Source organism: Triturus cristatus, chromosome 5_2 (genome assembly GCF_964204655.1).
Source record: "Triturus cristatus chromosome 5_2, aTriCri1.1, whole genome shotgun sequence".
NCBI classification, from domain to species: domain Eukaryota; kingdom Metazoa; phylum Chordata; class Amphibia; order Caudata; family Salamandridae; genus Triturus; species Triturus cristatus.
Window position 1 is genome coordinate 138,176,625 of NC_140588.1, and position 27,632 is coordinate 138,204,256.

At 42.0% G+C, this 27,632-nt stretch overlaps 1 protein-coding gene across 1 annotated transcript in view; it reads right to left on the bottom strand.

Annotated features, from left to right (window-relative positions):
• Window positions 1-27,632, bottom strand: part of RETREG1 (reticulophagy regulator 1) — a 576,354-nt gene that overhangs the window by 414,018 nt on the left and 134,704 nt on the right. Inside the window, exons 2-3 of the mRNA XM_085606905.1 lie at window positions 10,747-10,853; window positions 4,720-4,750 (exon numbers count right to left, since the gene is read on the bottom strand). Of these exons, the coding sequence (XP_085463031.1) occupies window positions 4,720-4,750; window positions 10,747-10,853 (138 nt within the window). The remainder of the gene's footprint in view (window positions 1-4,719; window positions 4,751-10,746; window positions 10,854-27,632) is intronic.

Sequence of the window (27,632 nt, forward strand, 5' to 3'; positions counted from 1 at the left end):
ACCAAGGTTTGGGCACGTAGGGGCATATTATCAAGAAACAGCGTTAAAATTATCGCCAGAAAAGTGCCGCTAAAGCGGCGATAATGGTCTTGATAATATGCCCTTGAGAATTCCAATAGAAGCCCATGTTCTGGTGTCAACATGGGCTTCTATGGGAATTCTCACCGGCATATTATCAAGCCCATTATCGTCGCTTTAGCGGCAGTTTTCTGCCGCTAAAGCGGCGATAATTTTAACACTGTGCTTGATAATATTTCCCGTAGCTTCTTGCTGTGGTGTGCAGCTTGCAAAACTCCTGAGCAGAAGCAGCCCTTGGCTTCTGCCACGTGTACTTACTGTGTACAGGGCATTCTGACAACATACATTTATATTCATGAGTGTAAATGGCAACAAGCATGCTATTTATAAAGTATTTTTAGCAGTAGTGTAACAAGGGAAGGGGCAGGGGAGTGGACCGCCCCGGGCAACCTGAGTTTTGGGGGTGGCGGTCTCTATCCAACACCTCGGGGCATATTATCAAGCACGGCGTTAAAATTATTGCCGGTTTAGCGGCAGAAAACTGCTGCTAAAGCGACGATAATGGGCTTGATAATATGCCGCAGAGAATTCCCATAGAAGCCCATGTTCACACCCGAACATAGACTTCTATTGGAATTCTCAAGGGCATATTATCAAGCCCATTATCGCCCCTTTAGCGGCAGTTTTCTTCAGTCGTGAGTCCCTTGCTCACTTTGCCACTGGATTCAAGCAAGCCTGGCTGAAGACGGCTGAAATGCCAGTAACCGGTCCTAGGAAGCTTGTTTCCGGTCCAGGGAAGGCATGGCTTGGCAGTTCGGGCAGGACTGTTCCCATGAGGCACAGGGTCAGACTGATTTGCATATGGCCATGTCTGAATTGGGGTGGTAGAGTGGGCTAAAGAACGGTGATGGATCAAACCCAGATCTGTTGACTGGGTTTGAGTGTTTGATTGGTTCTGATGCTCCGTCCATCACCACCCCCTTTTGTAGTTTTAGTGTAAAATTTTTTTTTTTGGAAACAGATTTTATTGATTTTTGTCATTGTTACAATAAAGTTGTTGTATCGGTTATATTAATTTTATACATTTCAAACTTGTTTGTACAAAGCGCTGGTTCTACCATCAGTTTACAACACAAACTTTTAACTGAATCCTACCCTCCCCCCTGCGACTCAACATTGTAGGAGTGTGTGGATTGTGTGTATAGCGAGTATGTTAGCCTTCACTGTCATGTGCATGTAGCAGGCTAAGGTCCTACTAGATCAATTCAACACTTTGCTAGGTGTACTTCGCGGAGGTACGCGTGGTACGACTGATTTGTAAAGGGTCAGTGTAACATGAGCTGTGCTCGCATCGGCACAAAGTAAAAGTAACTTTAGGGTATGAAATACATAACAAACATTAGCAAAGCCAACGGGTTTTGCCAATGCAAAATCTATTTCCTTTGACAATATTTTTTTATATGGCTTAAAGTGAAAAAAAGAGCTGTGCTGTGATGTGGCCAGCATTAACTGCGTCATAGCGCTCTTTAAATTTAAGCCTTGTTGCACAGAAGCTCAACTGTTGTGCTACATGTAAAAAACATTGACAAAGTCAATAGATTTTTGCGTAGGTGAAACTAGGATAAGACTATACCTATTCTGAATTTTCTTAAATACGGTTTATATTCTGAATATGAAAGTCTTTCTGTAAGTTGATCTAGAAATGTAACTAATGGCAGCGCGTAAACAGTGACGGAAACGAAAATGTACTTGTTTACATGTATTAAAAGCACACTGCTGTCTGCCAGTCACCCAGAATAAAGAATCAGAACTGAACCATAGCTCCTTCCGGCCATGTTACCAACACATCACAGCATTAAAAAATTCCAGAAAGTTGACCAATGAGTATTTGGATAGTACTTCTAAATCCAATAAAAACGTGGTTATACATTTTATGTGCTACGTATATATTTTGTACTAGTCATAAACCTAAAGTAAGGATTTTTAGCGATGAAAAAGCCAGAGCTTCAGTAGACCTGACGAGGACCCTGCGGTGACACTGGACGCATGGGAAGGTGGACCAGGAGCAGGGGTCGTCGAGTGAGCAGAAGGATATCGCTTGACTGAAGGTTGGTGGTTAGATCTATTTCTTGCAGTCTGCTCTTGTGATGAGAAGAGGGTAATGTTGAGTACTTTACATGCGACCTACTGATCAGGACCGGGCTTCCAAAAACAGCCCTGGCAAAAGCGCTCGAAACAGCCCCTTCCTTCTCCTATATGTCTTGCTCTGTATTTCCATCCATTCTTTTTCTCTCTTTTCTGATTGCTCACTCTCTCTCCATCCCTCGCTCCCCATCGCCCTCTTCTCTCTCTTCAAGGCACCTGTGCCTGCTGCAGTTAATCCCAGGGAGGTAGGTTAAGTGACATAGGCCCCAGCAGCTGCCCCACGCTTTCAAATTTGGGCTCCAACCCACAAGGGAAATGTCAGATGCAATAAAAGGCCAGGCCGACTCCGCTCCTTACTAAGCACTGACTCTAGGAACCATCATATGGAGTATGGGCGTTATGTAAAGATCCATACGTTGTCCCAGCTTCCTGTCTGCAGTGGCTCAGGTGACCTAAAATAATTGAGCGATTGGAGCCTGGACTTTCTCCTTTCTTACTTCTAGAGATAGTTTTTAAGAGAGATGCAGCCACAGAGGCCCAGAAGAATTGCCTAAAAACTCGGAGAGTAGCAAAGAAAGGGACTGCATCATTTATAACCAGGCAACACACTCAAGCTTATAATCCTGGTGGTGGTATAGAGAGAAGAAACCCTCCTATGGGACAGTACATGACAAATTCTCTAGGTCACAGAACAGAGATGGAGAGCTCTTCTGGGAAAGGTCAGGAACGACTAGTGTACATAAGCAGGAGCTCTATACGCGGCATAGCTTGCAAAATTAACTTGACCCCAAATACGGTGGTCATGGCGCACCTGGATCGTGCTGTCTGTTTTTCTTACCACTCCATGTATGCTTCAGCGAGAGCTACAGATTATCTCCCAGTAGCTGTCCGTTTTCAAACAGATCGCCAGGATTCTCAAGACGAGCTTTTGTTAATGATAATAGTACTGCTTCCGACTTTCCAGATAATACCATCCTGTGTTTAAATAATAATAATCAAAATTTCATCCATCACTTTTTTGTATACTTTAGTGTCTCGTCCTAATTGGGACGGGTATGTCCAGACATGGGTGCCGTGCACACTGTGTCACTGGAACCAAGCTATTCCTGGCTTATGAGCCTAATTTGGATGAAACTGGCCCTAGGCTGCTTGTTTTCTAATTCAGGATGGGCCTGGCCTGGCAGATCAGGCTGGACTTTCCAACTGGAGCATGGTCAAGAATGATTTGCATATGGCTGGGTCCAAACTGAGGTGGCATGGTGTGCAGAATAAAGGTGGACGGGGATACTGACCTGAGTGATTACCAATGGCTGAGATTAATTCAAGCATTCCATCCATCACTTTTTTGTATACTTAATGTGTCACCTTAGTGGGACGGGTGTGCCCAGAAGTGTGCCCCATGCACAGTGTGCCACTGGAACCAAGCTGTCCTAGCTGATGAGCCCTTACTAGAGCAACACCAGTTCTGAGTTGCTTGATTTCCGGTTTACGAAGGACCTGGCCTAGCATTTCAGGCTGGACTGTTCCCATTGGAACAGGATCAAGACATGTTCACATATGGGTGGAAGTAAACTGAGGTGGCATGGTGTGCAGATTCACAATGGCCTGGGATGTGGCTCAAGTGATTACCCGCGGCTGAGATTAATTCCAACATTCCTCCCATCATTTTTTTAAATACTTTTTATATTTAAATAATATGCCTTTGCTGCTGGCAGATTTCTCTTACTTTTTGAGTCCCACAAGGGCTCACAATGTGTCCAGATACTTTAATATTTACTCATTTCACCTTCTTGATTTGTTAAAAGATTACATGATAGATTTTCATGCCCATGTCACTGATACCCAGATTTATATAAAGTTATTAGTAGTTGGGATAAGAACATGTTGTTTTTTAAATTATCCATGAAGCAAATGTTGGTAAACTAATTGAGCTTAAATGGCACAAATGCTGGAGTAATGTTGATAGGACGCAAACATTGCCAGCTAGAAGCAAACTAAGGGGAAAATATCTCAACACCAGATATACATACCTCAGTGCAGAGAGGTTAAAGCTAATAGATGTGTTTTGCACATTATTGAGTTGAGAGCTATTCTTAAATGATAATATGAACACCAGGTACATAACACTGCTGTACTTCCTCCATCAATTTACCCACGAAAGGCAAGTAGTCAGTCTTCGCAAAGCAGTAATCAGTGATGCGTTTGATTTCAGTAACTCAAAATTAGTTGGAGCAGAGAAAAAAACATGGAGAGATTCTGGAAAATCCTGACTTCCAAAGAGACAGAATCATCTCGAGGATATACAGAAGGGCAGCTAAGTCTATTTCAAGGAAACTATACAGGTTACCATCTCAGAAGAACCAACCTCTAATGAAACTTAAGCAAATTCAGATGAAGGCTACTTGAGAATCGATTAACTTTCCTACTGAACCCTCCCAAGGGAATTCAAGAAAGCTGCAACATTCACTGGCAGAACACATGTGGATACATTGTCTGAACTCAAACACTTTACAAACAAATAAGCAGAAAAGTATTCTCTTAAATATTCCTTCCTACCTGAAACTGACACTGCGCCATACAGGTAAACCTGGAATATTGAAAAGTAAAATAGTTAATGGCAAATCCACCAGCATTTTAATAACTGTAAACAATTGTAGCTCAAAGGGAAAACATGATGCAATAATGGGTCTAGCTGCTGCTTGGCATAGCAAGGAACATACAAACCTGTAAAATAATATTGCAGGAGGGCGACACAGCTAAAGACAGTTGAATCAGTGTCTGGATCCTTACAGCTGTTCGATACGATAAGTACAACAAACAGGGGCAGCTCTGTTGTCAAGAAACTGGGTCCATAAACAGTATTAACAGAATAATGGTTCAGGTAGATAATTAACAAAGACAAATTATCAAAGCACAACCCATACATATGCCAAAAAATCAAACCCAATAAAACAAGGTACCCACAATAATTATAAGAAAAGGCATTTAAAATAAAAAAATATTTAAAAACACAAACCATATACACAAAATGTAACTGGTGCTCACAAAGTTACACGAAACATACATCGTAGCACAGTGCAAAATACAGTGTAAACAAAAAGAAGACAATGGCAAAGGGGAAAATGAACACAAATTAAAGTCTGTAAAATAACAGAACCAGATGCAATATATGTTTCCTCCTAATTCGACAACGGAAGGCCACCGGAGGAAGCATATATATACTTTAATTTGTGTTAATGTTCCCTCTCCCATTGTCTTCTTTTTTTGTTTACACTTTATTTTGCACTATTCTATGATGTATGTTTTGTGTAACTTTGGGTAAGTGTGTAACTCTACGCATTTTTTAAATTGTAAAGACTGTTGGCACGCAAGTCTTTACAACTCAAGACAAAACCACGCATTTGAGGGTAATTAATAAAGAGGGCTTGGAAGATTTCCCCCCAAAAATATAAAATGTTCAAATAGTACCAAACCTGTAAACGACAAATGCAATAAAAAATATATTAAGAATTAATGCATCATTTTTGAACAGTAGGTGGCAGTGTTAGACTGTGACAGGATTTTTCAGCAACAGTAAGCATGGTAGGGGAATGCGTGGTGAAGTGGTTTTTATTAATGCGAGTGAATGTAAATGTGTGGTAGTGGTATGCGTTGTAAAATCTGCGATGCAAAGACGTGCGTGGTGAAGTAAGATGTGTACCTGTCATACAATCCTTGGAAATGGAAGAAGAGTATGAAGAAGAGTTTAAGAATTACGTAAATCTTCAATTCATTAATATCATGAAGTATCAACATTAGCAGTACTTTAGTTAACTTACTGTAAGAGGGGTCAGTTAATGTAATGAGAAAAATATTGAAAGCCTCCCCATGTATGGAAATGTAAATGGTTGTCGTGGCAAAAAATGGAAGTCAAAATGGAAAATGGAAGATTTGAGAATAACATGTAAAGCAAGGAGTAAACTGTGTTTGTAAGAGTAACAATCTGGAAACAGAAACTGGAGGTAGGGCACAGTGGGACACTGAGGGAGAAAAGAATGTCCATTAGGTGGTTTAAGGTTGCACAACTGCAAGTGAAACACTGCAATCTCTAGAAGTCTTTACATTTCTGGCACCTGCTTTAGCATTTTTTGGGAGTTTTCTTGGCAACCAGTTGGGTTTCAACTGAAGCACTGAAAATTATTTTCCCAAAGTTTTTTATGCTGCTACAGAGTTCGATTAAAAAAAATCATTATTCTATCCTTTTTTTTTCTAGCACAGACTAAGGGTGGTGGGGCGAGTGGAGGGAGCACAGGGGTTGGGAGGGTTAATACTAGATTTAAAAAAAAGGAACTTACCTTAAGCGGATGGCCGCCTCCTGCGTAGTGCTTCCATCTTCTTCCTGGTGACAGCAGACACTGGGATAGACTCCATGTGCAATCCCTTCATGCTCTGAGAGCAGCGCAGGAATTGGCCTAAGCGGGCTGAAAAAACGCTCCGTTCAGGACAGGGAATCTCTGCTGTTTCTCCAGCCCGACGGTTCAATACGCCGGTTGGAGAAACATAAGTGCGCATGTGTGTTTGGCTGGCCTGAGATGGCCAGTCTAACCCAAAGGCGCACTTAGAAGTGCACACAGCCCTCCTTCCCCCCACCCCTCCCATAGCTTGGCCTATCCCTCCCTACACGCGCTAGCTCAGATCCAGCAACTTACAAATAAAAAAATGATAGAGCACTGTTTTATTTTTCACCTGCTGGCTCTGAGCCAGTGGGGCGATGGTTTTCCGCCATTGCAGAGGAGCCGCCCGTGTTCTTTTCATAACAAATACCTATTGACTAAACCAGGCATTCTCATCCTTTCTGTGCATTTATTCATGAGTAGAATCTGGTGGAAATGTACTTATATATTGTAGGAAAATAGGATCTACTTCTATGGTTACCCCCACTTTTTGCCTGGTGCTAAGCTGTATTTTGACTAGTCTGACTGGGATCCTGCTAATCAGGACCCTAGTCTATCTGCTTTCTCCCTAAAGTATTGTGTTGAGTACTTAGGTACACTCCAGATTGGACACTGGGGTACCCTTATCAGTCCCTAGTATATGGTACAAAGGTACCCAGGGCAGAGGTACCCCAGAGGTCTTCCATGGGCTGAAGCATGCATTATGCCACCCACGGGAGATCATGCAAAATGGAACTACAGGCCTGCCATTGCAGCCTGTGTAAATTGGTGCGTGCACCACTTACTGAAGATATAGGTTTACTATATCTAAGGGTCACTGCACCTAAAACCTATAAGTCACCCCTGTAGCAGGACTTTGCAATCCTGAATGCAGGGTGCTTGGTTCTAAGTGAGAGGGTGCCCCTGCATGAGCAGGACACTCCTGCAGCCTATGGAGTCCATTCTCCCGGGTTGTCAGTGAAGCAGCCATATACTATATAGAGGATCACGGCATAATTACACGATGACCATCTCGGAAACTGCTGCAACTAATCCTATCATGTTTGGTATCAAACATGTTGGAATCATATCCCCATACCGTAAACGGTGTGGAACGTATGATTCCAAGCCCTGGAAGAGCCCTCAATTAGACTCTCAGTGTTCCCGGTACCCGTCTTCTAGACCCAGACAGCACAAAATGGTTGCTGCCGACACATTTCTGCCCTTCTGCTGCTGAGCCAAGCTCGAGCAGAGGAAGGTTGAAAAATAGGCATCCTGTCACAGGGAGGTGTGACCACCTCCCAGACAGGATTTAGTGTATTGGGAGTGGGTGGGTGCGCTTGCCAGTGCCAGAAAGTCCGCATGAGGGGCACACTTGGTGTCCCCGTGCTTAGTCCAGTTCAAACCAGTACTGTTGGCTCCCACTCTGACGCGAAACTGGACAAAGAACATGGGAGTAACCTCCTCCCTGTCCCTGTCCAGACCCTCGTGGGGGTTGCAATAACCGAACCCCTGGGGACCGCATCAACCTTGCAGTTGCAAAGGCTTGTTGGCTTCTTTGCAAGAAGATCTTCAGGCTTCAAGTAGCCCCAACCTCGAGCACCTCCAGTGACCAGAATCTTCAGCCACACTGCATAGTGTGCAATGTGGCCTGCATCTTTTGGTGGTCTGCCCTGACTCCCCTGCTTTTGGTGAGTCCCCAGGACCTTGCTGGTCCCGACATTGCTCCTTCTTTGATTCCTGCATGACTTGCCTTTGCGAAGGCTTGTTGGTGCTCCCGCTGGACACCGACCCCTCAGCACTCAACATCCTTTGTGGGACAGCTAGTGCACGGCTCCTGGTCCTCCTGAGCGTCGCCTGGTCCTCACAGCTGCAGAGTCATGGTCATCGTCATCAATCCTGCAGCACCCGACATCAGAGGGCATTCATCTTCCAAGTCTGCTGGTCACCCCTGTGTGCCATAGACTCTGTCCCATCTGCTTGCAGGTACCTCTCATCAAGAATTCATTCTTGGATTCCACTGGACACTTTCTCCTTCTTCGACAGCGGCTCTTTCCTGAAGTCCTCCAATGGGTTCAACGGTGGTTTACGACACCACTTCACACATATGCACCCAGCTTCCCTTGTGTAGGTAAAGTGAGTGCTAGTGTATCCACAGGTGGGGTGGCTCGCCAACCTTCTTTCTTCCGCGGGGTTTCTCCAGGGTCCACTGGGAAGAATCCTTAATCTTTATAAATCCAACCGGGACTTGCACATAGAGTTGTATGGAGCATGCGTCGTGTTTCCGCACTGCACACGCTCTCCGTGGGGTCCCTATCTACTCACCTTGGGTGGTTCTGTGGGGCCCAGCACTTCTATGTCCTTATGACACTGTCTTGACTCGAGTCGTGGTTCTAATACCACTTTGTTAGTATATATTGTTTGGTCCCCCCCTGGGGCCACTCTGTATTTCATGCTATTTACTGTGTTTCTTTGCTAAAGTATTGTGTAAATTGTGTTAAACTCCGTGTTGGAGATACTGGAACGTACTAGAGAGTATTATATAATAAATACATATGTTTTATAAATACTTGTTGTGGTTCTTTTTCCCTTAATCTATACTATAGGATTGCATTCTGGTAAGACAAACTGCTTTACACTCCTTCTAGACTAAGCCTGAAGGCTGCTCTCCACAGCTACCACTTAGAGAGCTTTCTAAGGTTGTCTAAGACCTCTTAAATCACCATAAGGGTTGTCAGGATTGGTGCAAGGTGCCCACTTACATTAGTGGATATCATATACCATGCCAGCTTCTCACATACATTTTTTTTATTTTGAGCACTGTAGCATTACGCTTATACCTGAAAGTTGTTTTCCGAATCTGTAATTTAAAGGCACATCAGTGCTTTAACAGCTGTCTTATTTCCATTGTACCCTGAAGGTTTTTTTTTAAAGACATATTTTATTGTATACACCTGAAAACATCAATACAAATGAAAGAGGCACATAAACTACAACCATCCCCAAACATTTGACATGCAGTAATAGCTAATCATAGATATTGTACCATGAAGGTTAGAGCAACAACCATTCTGTTACGGGAGGACGATGATCCATATAAGAAGGGAACAAATTAAAGAGGAGAAGCAGTTCCGTCTGAAAATGCATAGATCATGAAAGACCCACAATTACAAACGTATAATGAGATTGGCCTTTACAAATTAAGGGGGAGGAGCAGTTCACTTTGAAAATTCATAGATCATGAAAGACCCACAACTACAAACATATGATGTGACAGTCGAGGCCAAAAATATTGGCAAACCTAGAAAATGTGGGATGTTCAAGAATTTGCATGTGGAATACACAGTTGCTAGTCCAAAGCTGTGACAGCAGCAGTAATTTCACAAATCACAAATCAAGTTTATCAGAATGTAAGGCCCATGTAAGCATTTTAAAAAAAGCATACGAATAATATATTCTATAATATATAAATACAGTTACCTGCAACAGATAAAAGACCTTCTTTCCTCCATCACCAATTACAGCTTTCAATATTATTTACAAAAACAGGCCAGTGCTTCTAACTTTTCAAATCACAAAGAAAGTTAATTGCTTTTTCCAATATACTAACCGCGTTGCTTTAAAAACCAGGCAGAGGAAAAAAATCGCTAATTCTAATATTTAGGCACAGAAGCAATGTGATATAATGAGATTGCTCCCTTGATTTGATGATTACCTTTGTGATTACTAAGAATTGTGATTACATACCCAAGGATGACCGTACTGGAAGCCCCAACTGCATTTGGAGGTGACACTCAATTGTAAATAAATTGCAGGAGAAATAACTTATATTAAATTTTGGGAGGTATCTAAAGTTACAATGTTGACCAAAGGGTTAGTGTTCTTTTGTCTGCTGCACTTTTCAGGTCATCCATATCTGACTTGGCAAAAAGTACTGTCTTTCAGATGAACCTTGCAATGACACGTGACATTGGGCAAGATGGTAGCTATGTTACCTATCCAATTTGGTGATGACATCATTTAAAGCAAATACACCTAAATCCTCTCCTGAAGTGTTAAAGACAGCACCTTGAAGACGGGGAAACATGGCAGGTATATCAATATAACCCAGATGGTGACAAACAGGAGCAAAAATAAAAGCAACAAATCCAGCAGAAAGCTTAAGTCTTACGTTCCATTTTCGACAGCACCATGTCCACTGTGAACTGCAGCACGAGGAGTACAATGATGAAGACAGAGAGGAGATTGTACACTCTCATGGTACTCAGCGCCAAGAACCTGAGAGACAAAAGATGATCAGGAATGGATTGTAAATCAGTGAACTTGGTTAAAAGGTATGAACTTTACTTCTATAAATAACACAGTACCAAAACATTGAAGTAAAACAGGTATGTTACTGCCCATCATGTAAGTCTAATATAATACAGTGGGCAACATTTCATCAAGACATCTTAGTAGACTGGCATCATTGATTTTTGTGATATAAAATTTCCTTTACTGGTCAAGCAGTAGACGTGGCTGAACGATATACTAAAGTGTGTATTAAGGCAAACACAATCAGTCCAACAGTAATCTCCTATCACCTGATACAATGACCAAAATGATTTTCCACCAACCTTAGCTCTCTTAAGTGGCATTTCTCAAATAAACAAGATATTAAATGTCGCATTCAACCAGAGGAGCCTATTTACCTGGAACCTGAAGCTCTGCCTGAAAAGGGTTTGCCTCTACACAATCCTAGGTGGAAACCTCCAAGTGCACAGATGTCAGATATACATAACCAGGCCCACTTGGTGGTCACGTTTGAGAGAGGAAGCAGCTAAGGTGTAAGTACTGTGAACTGGAGACCTCTGAATTTGAGTACTGATGATAAGATAATGGTTTTTTTCCTGAAAGTCAAGCAGCTTCTATGAGTTTGTATTCTAGAAACTGGGTACTCGCTGGCAGTCTCACAATGTCTGTTGGAGAGATAATTCTTTATATACTAGATCAGTGTGAGGGGCTATTTGCACACTCACTGGTTATACTAAAAGCCTGATTTAGTGAGGCCTTCAAGTATAATCAACAGCTATTAACGGTCTGAGGCCTGATGTACAAAGATTTAGTAAGGTGCTAACCATTCGCAAAATGTTGAACAGGTGTTAATTTTGCCTTGTGTGATGTACCAACTGTCCATACATTTTGGACACTTGATACACTACACAAGGCAAAATTAACACCCTAACACACTAACTATTCGCAAAATATTTTACCTTGTGTGATGTACCAACTGTACATAAATTGTGGACACTTGGTACATCACACAAGGCAAAATAAACACACTAACCATTCGCAAAATGGTTTGCTGGTGTAATTTTGCCTTGTGTGATGTACTAATTGTCCATAAATTGTGGTTCACAAAAATTGCATAAAGTACCAAATTGCTAATAAATTCTTAAATTGTGATAGCAAATTGCATTTCAAAAATTGCGATTTCCAATTACCGTGTCCCAATCCATATACACAAGCGTTTCACAAATTAGAAACAGTTGCACTATCAATTAAGCTGGTGGTAACCACATACAAAGTAAAAAAGGTCACCCGAAATTTCGCAATAGCAAGGTGATACCTTGGAAGACTGTTATGCTGAGGGCATGTTAAGGAGTTTTATAACTATGGTATAGGAAGACTCATTATCAGGCTCACAATTCCTAGTTTATGGTGCATTGACCTTGTGTTGTATAACAGCATTGACCACAACGACACAACATCTCAGAGAGACAAACTCAAACAGCCACCAACAGACAAAATCCTACAAATCCTCATTATCACAGGCTCTTGGAGAAAGCTGGTTTGCTGAATGCTGGCCTGCTATAGTCCCTAACTGCTATATGGGAAGGACATTTAAATAGATCATTTAGAGATAAGGAGTGCATGCAAGTATTAGAGCAACCACATAAGGTATGTAGAAACACATTATAAGTATACTCAATTCAATTTCTCACATACCTCTTACCTAACGCCCCACAGATTACATATAATAGCAGGAACAGTAGACAAATTGTGCTCTAGATGCAATGAAGAGTACACTAACTAATTTCAAATGTTCTGGGACTGCCCCCAAATAATTAGCTTCTGGTGAACAGTGGTGTTTGATTTTGATCGCGAATTGGAGGAAAACGCTCTATGCACCCTAGAGGTATGCCTATTAGGCCTATATTCACACACTAAGCTTGGGCAGTTGAGTAACATTGAAGAATGGCAAACAATTCTGTTAATTCTTATCATAGTGTGTCCAATTAAGTGGGGGTGAAAAAGTGTACCATTTTCCATTTTAGCCCCCATAGCAAATTTTGCGAAAAGATAGAGCAAAAACCACTGAAGCACAAAAGAACTTTGCTCAGAAAACTTGCTGGTGTAAATTTGTTCAGAAATTTTTGAGATACTTGAACGTTTGTATATCTCTGCCCAATTAATCTCGCAAATCAATCCTGCCTGTCACATTTTGATTCTTTTACACAATGTGAAAGACTAGATTTGGGGCTGAAAGTTTTTTGGGCCATCCTTATATTCGTAAGTCCAGAAGGGAAGAGGCCCAGATGAGTAGCTTTCTGTAATGAAGTATAATGTAGTAAATGCCAGCAGACAGGAATACTTCAAGATGTGTATTTATTAGCCACAGCTGCAGCAGTCCAGAGTAACTGTCTAACATAGAATCACTTAACCAGAAACCCACACAGGGCATTCTACATTCCAATGACATAATATTATGATGTAATGGACCCAAGATGACCACAATATCTCCCTTCTTTTACACAAATGAAAGCAGAACAAACAGCAATAGAATAACATAACATCAATACATCAATTACATACATATGCAGTTAGATATATATAATAAAAACAAACATCAATCGCGAAACCTTAGAGGTCTGATAATATTTAGTCTACTACTCCTACGCTCAGGTTCAGGATGAAAAGAACACCTTGACTCAGAAACATCAATATCAAAAGAGGAAGAAGAAGAAGAAAGAACAACACGAGAATGCAAAGACGACTTGAATGAAACACAAGGATCATGGGGAGGAACATCATGAGTATGCACCTTCACCACTCTTCCCTTATTCCACCATTCATTTCTGCTTGTTCTCACTGCATTCCTGGTCACAACCTCAATTTTGATAGGAGGTTTAAATTTCGACATTCCCTTAGGAACATGATTGGGATCTTTGACACAAACCCAGTCTCCTACACGTAGTTTTGTCTTCTACAGAATTTACTCTGTGGACAATGTCATAATGCCTTTTCATTTTACCTTGAAACTCTTCAACTTGGGTCTCACAACTTTGTCCATATTTAACATGTGATCACTTTTATGCTGACACTCTCTTAACCAGGTCGGACACAATCTAGAGGCAGGTGGCCGTCCTCGCAATATTTCAAATGGTGAAATACCTGAAACAGCATTTGGGCAACATCTATGTGACCACAACATTTCTTCAACAGATTTACAAAGATCAAACTTGTTTTGAATGGCCCACTGAATGCACTCAACTAGTGTGCAATTCATTTTTTCTACCAGGCCATTGGCCTATGGGTGGTATAACGCAACACACTTGTTTTTGAAAGCATTGTTGTCAAGAAAACTCTTCATTTCTTTTGACACAAATTGGACACCATTGTCCGAGACAATTTCTTTAGGAAAGCCTTCTCTTAAAAATAAATTTTTCAAAAACTTGATAACACTAACAGTATTAGGTTCTTCTGCAAATTTTACGTCCCACCATTTGCTGTAGTAATCAACAACTACAATAGCAAATCTTAACTTCAGAGGAAGAGTAGCAAAAGGACCTATAAAATATATGGCAAGCTTGGACCAGACAGTGTTAGGTAATTCAACAGGCTGTAGAGGAACTGCTTCGGTTTTAAGAGCTTTATCACTAGTGGCACAGACAACACATCCCGAACACTGGCTAGAATGGCAGAATCCATCCCGGGCCACCAATAACTATCTCTGATTTTTCTTTTAGTTATGGTTTGGCCCAGATGTCCTTCATGACCATACATAATAATCTTATTCCTCAATGAAACAGGTGGAATGAATTTGTCTCCCCGTACCAGCATCCCCTTTTCTTCAATTGACAACTCATCTGCTACTTTGAAATAAGGTTGTACATTTTGAGGTAGTATTTTTTCTTTAGGCCAACCAATCATAACATATTTCCTAACATTTTCCAATTCCATATCTTTTAAGGATTCAGAACACCACTCATGTTCAGTAAAAGTAGTGTCATGACAAATATCAACACTTGCAATCAAACATTCTTCATCATTTTCTCTCTTTCGCTCTTATGTTTTTACCACCTGGGATGTATTCAATGGTGAAATTGTACTGTAGAAGCTTAGAACTCAATCTTGCTATTCTTGGAGTGTGATCTTTGATAGTTGTGCCACTCAAAATACTGAATAAAGGTTTGTGATCAGTCCTAAGTACAAATTTTCTTCCGCAAATAAAGCATTTAAATCTATCAACCACCCACCAACAACTCAAAAGTTTATTTTCAATGACAGAGAAACATTTTTCATTAGACCTCAAAGACCTAGAAGCAAATCCAATTGTTACTTCAATTTTTCCTCTCATTTGTGCAATGGTGGCGCCCAGACCGTCATTACCTGCGTCCACAGTAAAAATACATTCTTGTGATGGGTCGAACGGTGCAAGAACACCAGCTGAAATGATTTCTTTTTTGAAACCCTCAAACTCATCTTGCCAGTTTTTTTTCCAAGAGAATTTTTTGTCTTTCTTCAATAATTCTCTTAGTGTGACAGTTTTGTCCGAAAAATTGTGAATAAACTTTGAATAAAATTCACAGAGTCCTAGGAATGAAGCCACATTCTCTTTAGTTTTAGGTGTGGGTGCTTTAGTTATAGCATCAGCCAAACCTGGTCTAGGTTCGACCCCTTGCTCAGAGATCACATGACCTAGATACTCTATTGAATTATTTGCAAATTCACATTTACCTCGATTTGCTACAACACCAAACTATTGTAATCTTTCTAAAACAGTCCACATGCGTTTGTCATGAATAGATTGATTTTCCCCTGCTATTAAATTATCATCTTGGAAGGTTACTACTCCTTCAATTCCTTCCAACACATTCTCTAACACACGTTGGAAGACGGCTGCCGCCGATGCGAGATCGAAAGGCATCCGTTTACATTGATAAGAACCCATTGGAGAAACAAAAGCCGTAAGATATCGTGATGATTCCTCAAGCACTATCTGATGATAGGCAGATGCTAGGTCAATCTTTGAAAACAGCCTAGCACCTGCAAATGTACTGATAATGTCGTCAATCCTAGGTAATGGGTGAGAATCGACCCAAATTACCTTGTTAAGACTTCTAAAGTCCACACACACTCTCAATTGCCCATTTTTCTTCCTTGCAATAACTAATGGACTTAACCATAAAGATGACTCAATAGGTTCTATCACACCATCATCACACATTTTTTTAAGAATATCTGCTAAGTCTTGACGTACGCTAAAAGGCACATTCCTCAATTTGTGTTTTACAGGTGTAACATTGTCTTGCACTTTAATCTTATGCTTGAATCCTTTGATTTTCCCTAATTTGTCACCAAAAACAGTTGGAAATTTCTCAACCCATTTGGTACAGTTTTCACATTTCTCAAATGATTCCCTGTTTCCCTCACCATCAGTTACTAAAGAAACTTGTACATCTCTCTTTCTGTATTTATCTTGTCATATTTGCTGCACTTCAAAGACAGGGGTCAAATGTAATGTGATATCTTCTGACAAATTGTTGTGAGAAAGTGGCTCAGTATATACTGTTCCTTAATAGGTACAGGGTGTACAGAGTCCACAGTCCCCAAGGGTTTGACAGAGGCTAAAGTTAGATATAACCTTACTCTCTAAAGTGGTAGCTTGGTCGAGCAGTAAGGCAGTATCAGAGGACAGTGTAAAGCATTTGTTGTACACACTCAGTCAGCAAATGGTCTCACACACTCAATAACTGAACTCTAGGCCACTGGTTTAAATATAAAAAATATATGCTTGTTTTATTTTAGAACCAACAATTGGAATTAAAATATACTTTCTCAGAATGAGATGCTTTATATAAATACTTTTGCCATATGCAATTGACTTTTGTAAACAGTTACAAGTGGTTGCAATAGGCAACACTATTTTAAATACAATAATGCATTGAGTTCAATGGAAGTTTCATGTTATTTGCCACAGATTACTTTTAGGATCACTTTTGGAATTCCAGGACTGGATCCTAGATTCAGTCCTGGGTCAGTACTTAGAATCAAGTGATGAAAGTCGACTTAATTACTGTGATGATTTTTAAACAATATTTAGCTATTTTAAAAGTTGACAGAAAATATTTCAAAGAAAACAGTCAATGATTCCCTATGGAAGAAAATTCAGGTTGCAGGTACAGTATGTTCTCGTTACTTTTGTAATCCAGTACTGGGTGCCTAGACTCAGTACTGGGACCTTTATCCAAAACAGGTAAGTAATTACGCTTTCAGATATTATACGATTTTTGAAGAATATTTAAAGATTGCAGAAATTGACACTTAGAAGAAATTTCACAGAAAAACAGTCAATGATTTCCTATGGGAGAAAATTGGGTTACTGGTAAGTACAGTTGTAAGTATTTTTCAGAGTCAGTGCTGGGCACCAAGATCCAGCACTGGGAGCTCACCTAAGAGCAGGTGAGTATTTTCGTTTTCGTTACTCGGCTGATTTTTGGTGAATATCTTAAGATTTGAAAAGTCCACACTTAGAAGAAATTTCAGGAAAAAGCCAGTCAATGTTACCCTATGAAGAAAAAAGAGTTATCGGTTTAAAGGTAAGTGCTCGACTGGCAGAGTTGAGGTTCTGGGCATAGACTCATGGGTCCCCCAGGGTCAGGTAGGTACAGTTGGTTCACCCTCAGCGACTCTAGGGCGGCCGGGTGCAGAGAGAGTTAGGCCCAATGTTATCCTATGAGGGATAGGGGGGGCCTTGGTTGGTGGCTGCTCACTAGCAAGCCACGCGGCTGTGGGAGCTGGGCTCCTGGTAACTTACTCAGGGCAAGTGGGGAAGTAGGTAGGTGTAGAGGTTGCACTGCCAGGGCCACTCGGGCGGCTGGGTGCAGGGTGCTTCTGAGCCTTCGGGTCATTTACCTGTGTGCATGTTACATCTTTGGGTAGTTGGAGGATAGGTAGGTACCCTGGGATTGGGCACAGGGGGCCACGGGGCGCCGCGTGCAGGGGTGCCTTTTGGTGTTGGGAAATCTTACCCTCTGTTGATCGCGGTAGGGGGGGCACCTTGTTCTAAAGCTGCAGGCTTCTTCAGGAGTGTCGAGGGAGGTCCTTGGGTGCCGGACTCGGGGTCACAGTTGCCGTGAGGTCGTCCTCGTGGTCTTTGTTCACTCTGGCACTGGCCAGACTTGGCTGGTGCAGAGTGTGCTGGGTTCGCGGTTCCGGGCTGCTGCCAGGAATTAGAAGAAGGTTTTGTGTAGAGCCTCTACTCATGGGAGTCTCAGGGGCTTAGAGCCAAAAGGTAGCCAGGTCCTCCGGGGTTTGTGAGGTTGCTGGCCACAAGAGATGCCGGGTTGGAGCAGGAGCAGGTTCGAGGCTCGACAGGCCGGTAGGGCTGGGGCCAAAGCAGTTGGTATCTTCCTCTTCTTAGCAGCTGCAGGGCAGGTCTTCTTTCTTCTTGCTCTTCTTTGTATTTTTGGAATCTGGAATCTGGGGAAGGAAGGTTCAGGGTGCCCCTAAATACTAGATTTAGGGGCGTTACAGGTAGGTGAAGGGCAGGGGCCAATGGGCCCCTGTCCTGGGGTGGGTACACCCCCTATTCTGCCTCTCTCCTGTGGGAGGGGGGCAGAAGCCTAGTCCTGATTGGGCAGGGCTTCCCATCTTCAAGATGGCGAGAGCCCAGAGATGTGCTTCACCTTGCCTCCCCCACCTGAGGGGTGGGGTTGGCAGGCTTGCACATCCCCTGTCCTTATTTGGGGTTTCCGGCCAAGCTTCCCGCCAGAGTGGGGGGTTGCAGTGGCCTGGGGAAGCTCACAGAGGCGGCATGCCTTTGAAGCTTCCCCTTGCCCATCCTGGAGGAGGAGATTTAGCACCTCGCCCAGGATGTGCCTTGTTGCAGACCCAGGAGAGCAGGGGCTCTTCTGCCCAGGGGTCCAGCAACATGTCTGCTGTGTGGCAGCCTAGGCAGTCTCAGAACAGACGTGGATTGTAGGTTTAGGTTTCAGGGGGCCTCTCTAAGATGCCCTCTGTGGTGCTTGGTACATTAAATCCCACACTGGCATCAGTGTGGATTTAATGTGCTGAGCAGTTTGATACTAAACTTCTCAGTCTTCAGTGCTGCCATTATGGTACTGTGGAGTTCGTGTTTGACAAGCTCCCAGCACCATATACTCTTAGATGGCAGCACTGCACTTACAGGACCCAGGAATGGACCTGGGTACTGTAGGGGCACAGGGCTCCTGCCTCTGTGCCCACACCACTGGCATAGGGCACCCAGCTAGAGACGTGGCTGATGTATGCCAGGGCAGTGTAGGTTGTGGGCATGGCACACAGGGATGTGTGCCATGTCGACTCTCTGTTTTGTCTTGTATACAGACACTCAGCCTGCAAGAGCAGTGTGTGTGTGTCAGGGTACAGGGCCTCTAAGGGTGGCACAATGAGTGCTGCAGCCCTTAGAGGCCTTCCCTGGTCACAAGGCCCTGGGTACCTAGGGTACCATTTACCAGGGGCTGACATGTGGCCAGGGTTTGCCAATTTGGGTTTTGGCTGTTAGGCAGTTTTTGGGGAAGGAGCACAGGCCCTGGGCACCTGATTGGCAGGAGCCCAGGGCACGACAAGGAAAAGTGCATCAGCTATTAGGCAAAAAAAGGGGGGGGAGTTACTGCAACATAAATCCACTTTCTTACAATTGTTGCTTATTTTTTAACATGAGGATTGGTGTTTACAAACGGCTCTAATTTTCTACTCAGAGAAAGAAGAGTAAAGTGAATTAAGTGGCAATCTTGCTGGGGTACAGAGACCGTGAAAAGAAAGGCTTTAGGATGTAATTTATAACAAAACACAACAAAATATAAATACCTGTGAATTAACTGTACACATTCAGCAGTGATAAAAGGAAAAATGAAACACATTTGTTTTGTAATCCTGAAGTGTGATGGAAACAAAGATTTCAATAGGATTAAAACAAATCAGGACACTTTACTTGCTGATATACAAATGATAAATATTCACTGAAACCCGATTTCCACACATTATCATTTGTGTGCAATACAGTCTAATCAGTAAAACTCTATGCCTATGTAAATAAAGTGGCCCTTTAAATGGAAAATGTGCTGTAACAGGATGCATTAGTTACATTAAAAAATAACCCGCCTCATAACCATTAAAGTTAGGTGGGTCGCAAAAGTTTCTTGTTATAAACATTGGGTCATGGTTTTAAAAGGTTTGCTAAGTACTGGTATTAAGTGCTTGTGAACTGGTTAATCCGTGATACGAGCAGCATTGGTACCCTGCAGTTGTTGGCACATTCGTCATCCTAAACGGACTCCTCCTTGGTTTTGTTTTCCCTTTCCCCGTTGTGGAGCACAAAAAGCCTCGATACTATGTTATGGGGCATTCTGCAAAGCAGTGTAATGCTACACTCTGTGTCAGGCGCAGATGTAAGGGCCTCATCAATGCATTGAAGGAATCAGGAGCACCATTTCTACTGTCCTAAAAGGCACATTCAGTGTATTATGTGTCTAGAGTGTACTTCACTGTAGGCATGTTCCAATGCAGTTACAGGACAACTGATAGGTGTCATCAGCCAGGCTACGCAGGTACTATTGAGCACTTGCTTCAAACTTATGTTGTTGTACGGTTCCTACTAATTCAGTAAGACTGAGCATTAGGGCAACAAAAGTGTCAACACTATGGAGACTGAGTCCACTCATACCATCAAAATGTGTTGGCCTTATTCCTGGCTTGCTCACAGTGTGCCACCTGGACCCCTAAACCTCACAGGGTACAGGATGGTGTCTGCAACTTCAGAAGAGGAAACCCCTAATTCCCACAAAGAAATTGTGGAAACGGGAAACAGCAAATACCATGACTACTGAACAACACATTGTCTTTGCAACAAAGGCGGAACAACAATTGTGTTTGAACCATGCATTCCATTTACAATACAAGTCGTTACAATGACATGCGTTAGGTAAAGCAGCGTTGGACTTTAAAGTCCAACACTTTCCTTACTGTTGCAGGGACTGGAGTTGGAATAGTAAATTATACTATTCCAAAGTCCAGCACCCCCCTAAGGTAAGTCATTGTAATGACTTGCATTGTAAATGGAATGCGTGGTTCTGACGAATTTGTTGTTCCGCCCGCGTTGTTAAAGAACACATGGGAAAGGAAAGTGTGGTTGTGCCATACAACCTGTGGAAACAGATCTACACTTTTGTTGTTAACTCAGGCATGCCCAAAGGGAGGCACAAGAAATACACAAATTGGCATTTCAAGCATTGATTGAAGCAATTGGACGGTTGTGTAAAATACATGAGATAAAATGATTAGTAGAAGGAAATAAAGCATTGTAACCAGCATTACAAGAATGGTGAAAAAGATAAATAGTTCAACCATTAAAATCATTCCATTCATTATATGAATACATATAATTGTACTCCTACCTAGCACTACCTATCCTAGAGAGCGTAAGGTAAATGCGGTTCTACCAGACACCTTGGAGTGGTCTAACTCCCCATTTACCTGTGTGCATGTTACATCTTGAAGGCAGTCTGATGTAAAATAGGACGCAGTCCCTCTCAGGATAGTGATACGATTCATCTGGGCTAGAACTCAGGCACGGGGCGACTACGACAATACATGAAAATGCTCCTCCGCCGAACAAAGGCTTGGGGCAGTTTATATAATCAAAACTGGACCCATTCGCACTGTGAATGAGTTCAGATTTGGTTGTCATTGTTGATTCTACCAATTCAGAGCTGTCCCTGAACAAACAATAATACACAAGGGAAGTATGCGCAGTGTACTTGGCGCTTTGAAAAAAGTATGATGGTATGATAATGTGCCTATGAAGAAATGTATTTGTAAGCAAAACACTTTCTGAGTACACTATTGCATGCAAGCACGCAAGCAAAATGTGCTAAACATCGTTGTCTAAAAAGATGTCAACTTTAAACGTGAACAAGTAAAATTGGGAGCGTTTGTGCATGGTCCCTACTAACCTCATGACAATGTAATGGCTTGTGCCATATGCTTAATGTGTAAAATCCGTTCCATATGTCAGCTACAAACATCCTCCCTGTTACTGCTCTTTCGATTGAATTGGTCTGAATAACTCAGTGAAAATGGGTAGTATTTACAGGGAGTTGCTCATTATCTTATATTGAATAATAATCGATTAACTAAATGTAAGATGTAGGGCAAACATCTATCACTATATTGTTGGCCTTTACTTAAGAAAGCATTACAGATGGCGCACATCTGTGAAAAGTCCTGTATTGCTTTAGGGGGGTGAGGTCACACGGACAACATGGAGATCGGAAAACATTGCACAAAAAATATTACTGAAAAGATCGACATTTGAAAACTGGGGCATAAAAATAAAATCCATCAACACACCCGGTTATCCAGCACCACTAATACAGAGGCAAGGGGACAGACGGATAACAGAACGGTCCAACACCTCTAAGTTAATACTGAGAGGGCTCAAGGGGGCCCACGCCGGTCACAATGAGGAAGCCACAGGATACAGGGATATCTCGCCCGAATCACTCACATCAAGGTTCCTGCCATGAAGGCTCAAGATGGCCCACGAGGGTAGTCACCAACCAAGTAAGAAACAACTGACAGATCAGCAGGTACAATTTGTCAGAAGGTTAAATAAACTTACTACGGATATGCTCATGGAATATTAATGGGCTAAACAGCAAGCTGTCAGACCATGCCTTCATGAACTATCAAAAGTCATTCCACATCATTGCATTTCAGGAGACATGGATGACAGATCCACTGCATCTACAAGGATATCTACGTTTATATGCACCGGCCCTCAAAAGGGCAAGATGTGGTCACCTGCAGGGAGGCCTGGTGATCTACCTAAATAACATCTGTGCAACCTCAGTCCATACAGTTAGCTCAGCAACACCAGAATCCATCGCTATAAAAATCTCCACCACAATGGGCCATCAGGGAATGGGCACAAGGACATAGTAATAATAAACACGTACATACATCCTAACAGGAAATCTAACAATGCAAAACAACTGGACAACTTCGTAGAGTCATGCATGAGTGAGGTCAACACACCAGATATGATATTGACAAGAGACTGTAATTTACATCTACTTGACCCATCGAAAGCGGAGGAAGTTTCTATACATAACCAGTTATGGAATATCTCGCCTCAGGGCACCAATTCCTCAGTAGCACCCTCAAAAATCAGCCAGCGTCTTATAGAGGATCTTGAACATCTCACGCTCAGAGCAGCGAATGGCAGAAGTATAGGTGATATGCCCCCTGCATTCACCTATCACTCATCAACCAAACACTCAACACTGGACTATACCTTTGTGTCTCTAACCCTCTTTAATGAAATGTTCTCATTTAGTATGGGCAACAAAGCTGATAGTGATCACCGGCCCCAGGAGCTTATACTTCGCACAAATATGCCAAGACTAATGAAATGGAAGGGCCAACCAGGCATAACTACCACAATCAACTATAGGAAAATAAAATGTATGCAAGCGACGCAAGATAACTTCCAGCAAGTCGCTAAACTTCTATTTGAATCACGGGAAGGGGACAATGAAATAGAGAGATGGACAAATTATACAAATGCCTTGGCAACATCTTCGCCCCAATTAAATCTAAATCACAGCAGGGTTATAGAGGCCACACTAACTTCACCATGCCGCAAAAGAGCAAGATAAAATCAATCAAAAATAGTATTAATTACTTGCGGCAGATGCGTCGGTCTCCAACCAACATCTCAAAACTAGCTGTATTGCGACAGCAGAAAACACAGCTGAAGCAAGTAATTTGGAAAGCCAGGCATGACAATGAGGATATTCTATGGGCAAAACTACATGCGTATTCCAAGATGAAAAACAGTGCGAGATTCTGGGAAACAATAAAAAGATTCACTCTCCCAATGCACGAGGGTCTGTCTTCAAATATATCCGAGGAAGATTGGGCCATTTACCTTGGAAATCACCTTCATCAAGAAAAAACCTTATTGCACACAGAAACTAGCATGGATTCAACACAGAGGCCTATCAAATTGAAACATCAACCCAACGAGGGAAATGCAATATCAGAGGAATGGTATGAAGGAGAATCACCGGGAGTCACACCCTTAAATGATTACATGAAATCAATCAACATCGCAATCAAATATCAAAGCGAAAGTAATCACGCATATGCACTGTAGCTCTAGGCTGGCCTGATAGCACTTTTTGGAGCCCTCTCAAAAAGTCACGACAGACCAGCGCATGCGCTGGGTCAGGCGAGACCTATAAAAGAAAACTAGCAAAAGTAGATAGGTTCCTATGTGTGAAAGATTGGAAAGCACCAGAGAGGGACGAAATTGTACTAGATAAGATTACTGAGTTAAAAAACAAAAGCAGGAACATAAATTGATTTTTGTCACAAAATGTTCCATATAGTGTGGAAGACTTAAAAATGTAGGCAGTAAGCATTGAAACTCAGAGAAACAGATAGGAGTTGCGACATCTTCACGCTAGGAGGGTGGTAAAAAATATTTGAGATATGCGTACAAGGGTGGTGGAAAGAAGGGGAGGGGCAGGGGCGCAATAGGGATCCATCCCACAGAGTGTCGCTTTAGCCCCATGTGGAGATGACTATAACGTTGAGACAAGACATTTTTCCTGTTCTGAGGTTGGGATCTATTGGCATGCCCAGGGTTCAAGTTCCAGGCGGGCACACAATGGGGCCCTGGCCCATTCCAGGATCTCCCCTATCAGAGTTCTGCAAGCTGCAGCCAAGGTCGCAGCAGGTCTGGTTCCCACGACTTCATCCGTGGAGCATTGAAAGCATGTGAGGTAAGCCTCCCAGCTTTGTGTGTGTTCGTGGTTTCCCAGGCCTTTGCAATTTTCTCTAGGTATGCTCCTATTTCTAACTGTGCTCAGTACTTCACTAAGCCTGTCCACTGTTGGATGCTGGACCCCTTCATGATTTCCAGTTGATGGCTATGTCCCTTTAGGCCAGGATGAAAGCCAAGTCAGGTAACCAGTTTCCTGTCCTTCCCTTTTTGGGGTGGGGGAATTGGCTTGTAGAGAATAGTAAATTGGTGCGACCTGTGGTTTCTTCGTAATGAGATGTTACTGGTCCAGCGGAAGGCCAGGGATGAATATTCCACAAACAAATATTCAATGGGGCCCATACACATTTACCCAAATGTTCATCCACACTCATAAGTTTTATCTAAGTTTTCAGTCGTAAATTGAACTCTCATTAATACAAATTCACAGTGCAAACTCCATCATTCTTCACATGGGAGAGAAAATTTCATTGGGCAAATACAACCAATGACACAAACTCATTCAACAAATCATGTCCTAAGAGTGGATAGATGAAGAGACAGAAGGTTCAAAACAAAATTACATTTGAAACAAAATATGCAAATTTTGAGACAGACTAATATTTACCTATTAGAAGCACTGAAAACCAACCCTCTGGCCAAAGGACTGGTGGAGGTCCCCTGAGTTAGAATCAGGGGACAAAGGCTATAGGACAGGATCAGGACAGGACTGATACTTACTAGACTTCTCTACAAACCCGACGCACCATGGCGCATCCCTCTCTTACACTCTCTCCCTCCTTGATGTTCTTCCAGAGTCTTCTAATCTAATCAGGCTGTCATTTGGATCTGAATCTTCCCAGACTGCTCTTTCCTCTCTCTCGACCCAGCAGTAGCAAGCTTAACTTTGTCTTCTCTTGGCTTGGCAATCGCATCTCCCATCAGCAGCAGCTCTCGCCTCTCTCTCTTCACTCACTTCTAGTTATAGTCTTTATTTCTACATGTCCCACCCTCGATAGTTGCAAATATTAGTAAAATATGAAATATGATTGGACAGGGCAAGGGGAGTTTTCATCACACTATGCTGACATATTCATTTTTATTAAGGTACCATTGTCTCGCAAACCCTTCACCTTTAGCTCATTCATAATTCTCTTTCACATACATATATTGTTGCCATTTTAATAACACTTTCAAAAAAACAGGCTCCATAGACGAGGGATACACGTCTTCACTTTCCCACATTTTCTGTCCTTGGTATCTGGCAGCTGTTCAGTTTTCCAGTCATCGGGTCACATTACGAATCCACTGATCTTGCGCGACTCATTGTCATCCAGCGCCATTTTCTCCTTTTGTCATAGGCGTAACAGGCCCAAATGCTTACTATTAAAAAAAGAATCATAACCAGATCTTATTCTCTTAAACATATAATTCTCACTATTCACCACCCACTTCTACTCTACCACATGTTATTATTATTTTTCCTGGGCAAAGCATTAACAACAGCTGCTTTCTTTTAAATTCAAGCAAGCAGATGCCGGGCATGCGGCTTCTCAAGATCACATGTTAGTCCTCCTTGCGCATGCGTGAGGTTTTTCCCTCTCAAAGCGGGTTAGTCACATTATCTTTACGTAATTCTGGTTTGCACATGTGCAAAGCGTTTTTACAAATTAAAGCGTGTTTTAGTCGCGTTGCACTTTATTCCACATCAATTAAGCATGCGTAAAGCTTTCTCCCCATGTGTCGGTGTTTGGTGTATATTAGTTTCGTCTCATCTACAGTTTTAACGGTTAGTAAAAGTTAATGAAGGATTGCTCCAAGCAAGTTTAGTTTTCTTCAGACCTTGCTCCATCAATCCCCCCTCTGATGGCATTTTTGAGCCATCAGAAAATACCCATCATTACCAAGTGCCAACTTTATTTATCTAATTTCAGAATCTGCTTCCCTTTCTACAAGTTCTTCATTTTTCTCTTTTATGTCTAATTCTTTCATCTTATCATATAGACTTCCTTTGATTACTTCTAATTCTATCTCTTCCCTTTTTCTTTTTCTTTTTCTTTCCATTCTTTTATTCTTTATTTCAGTCATCACTCTGGTTCTGGTTTTACCCTTGCAACACTTATGTGTCATCATTATCATCAGGGTTACTATTGCTACTGAAATTATGGGTATTGATGTTTTTCCTAATAGTCTACTCCCAAAAGTAGGAAACCAACTACCTATAGTGGAAATACTTTTACTTAGTCTTTTCCAAACACCGTCACCCTCCAGTTGGGTCAAATCTTCCCGAATTTTTTTAATATTCTTAATATATCCCTCAATACCTTTCAACATGCCAGAATCTGTTGATAGATGATCAACTACCGTTGACAATTTACGTATTTTATGTGAGTTTAGTACGACTCCAACTGACGGTATCAGTGCACCAAATATGTCACCTACTATTTCTGAAAAACTTGATCTATTACTTCGTTTTAGTCCTTGACTTACTTCATTGATTCCATTGTTCTTATCTATGTGATAAACATTTGGAAATACTGTCCCAAAGTAACAACTACCATACCATCGTGCAGGCAACCTATAATAGGCATTTTACCACACATGTAATAAATACCTGGGAAAACAGGATCAGTTCCACCTTTTAGTCCCCATCCCCCCATTATTAAGAAGGTATATTCACATTCACTGGAACCAATGAAGATATTGTTATAATCTGTTTTTAGTCTATGCAGACAGAATTTCCCCATTCTTGACAAGTCCAGGGACATTGCAGCATGAGTCTCTCCTTTCTTATAGTCACCCTCCTGATTAGCCCATGGCGGTGCATGTGACTTTTGTTCAACAGCCTTCCTTTGGAAAACCTGCCTTCTCTCCTCTACTAAATTTAGAAAATCTTTCTCTTCATCATGTAAAATGCATGGTAAATAGTTATTTTGAGCATATGTTATGTCTATTGTTTTTGTTGTTAAGAAGAACTCACCCAT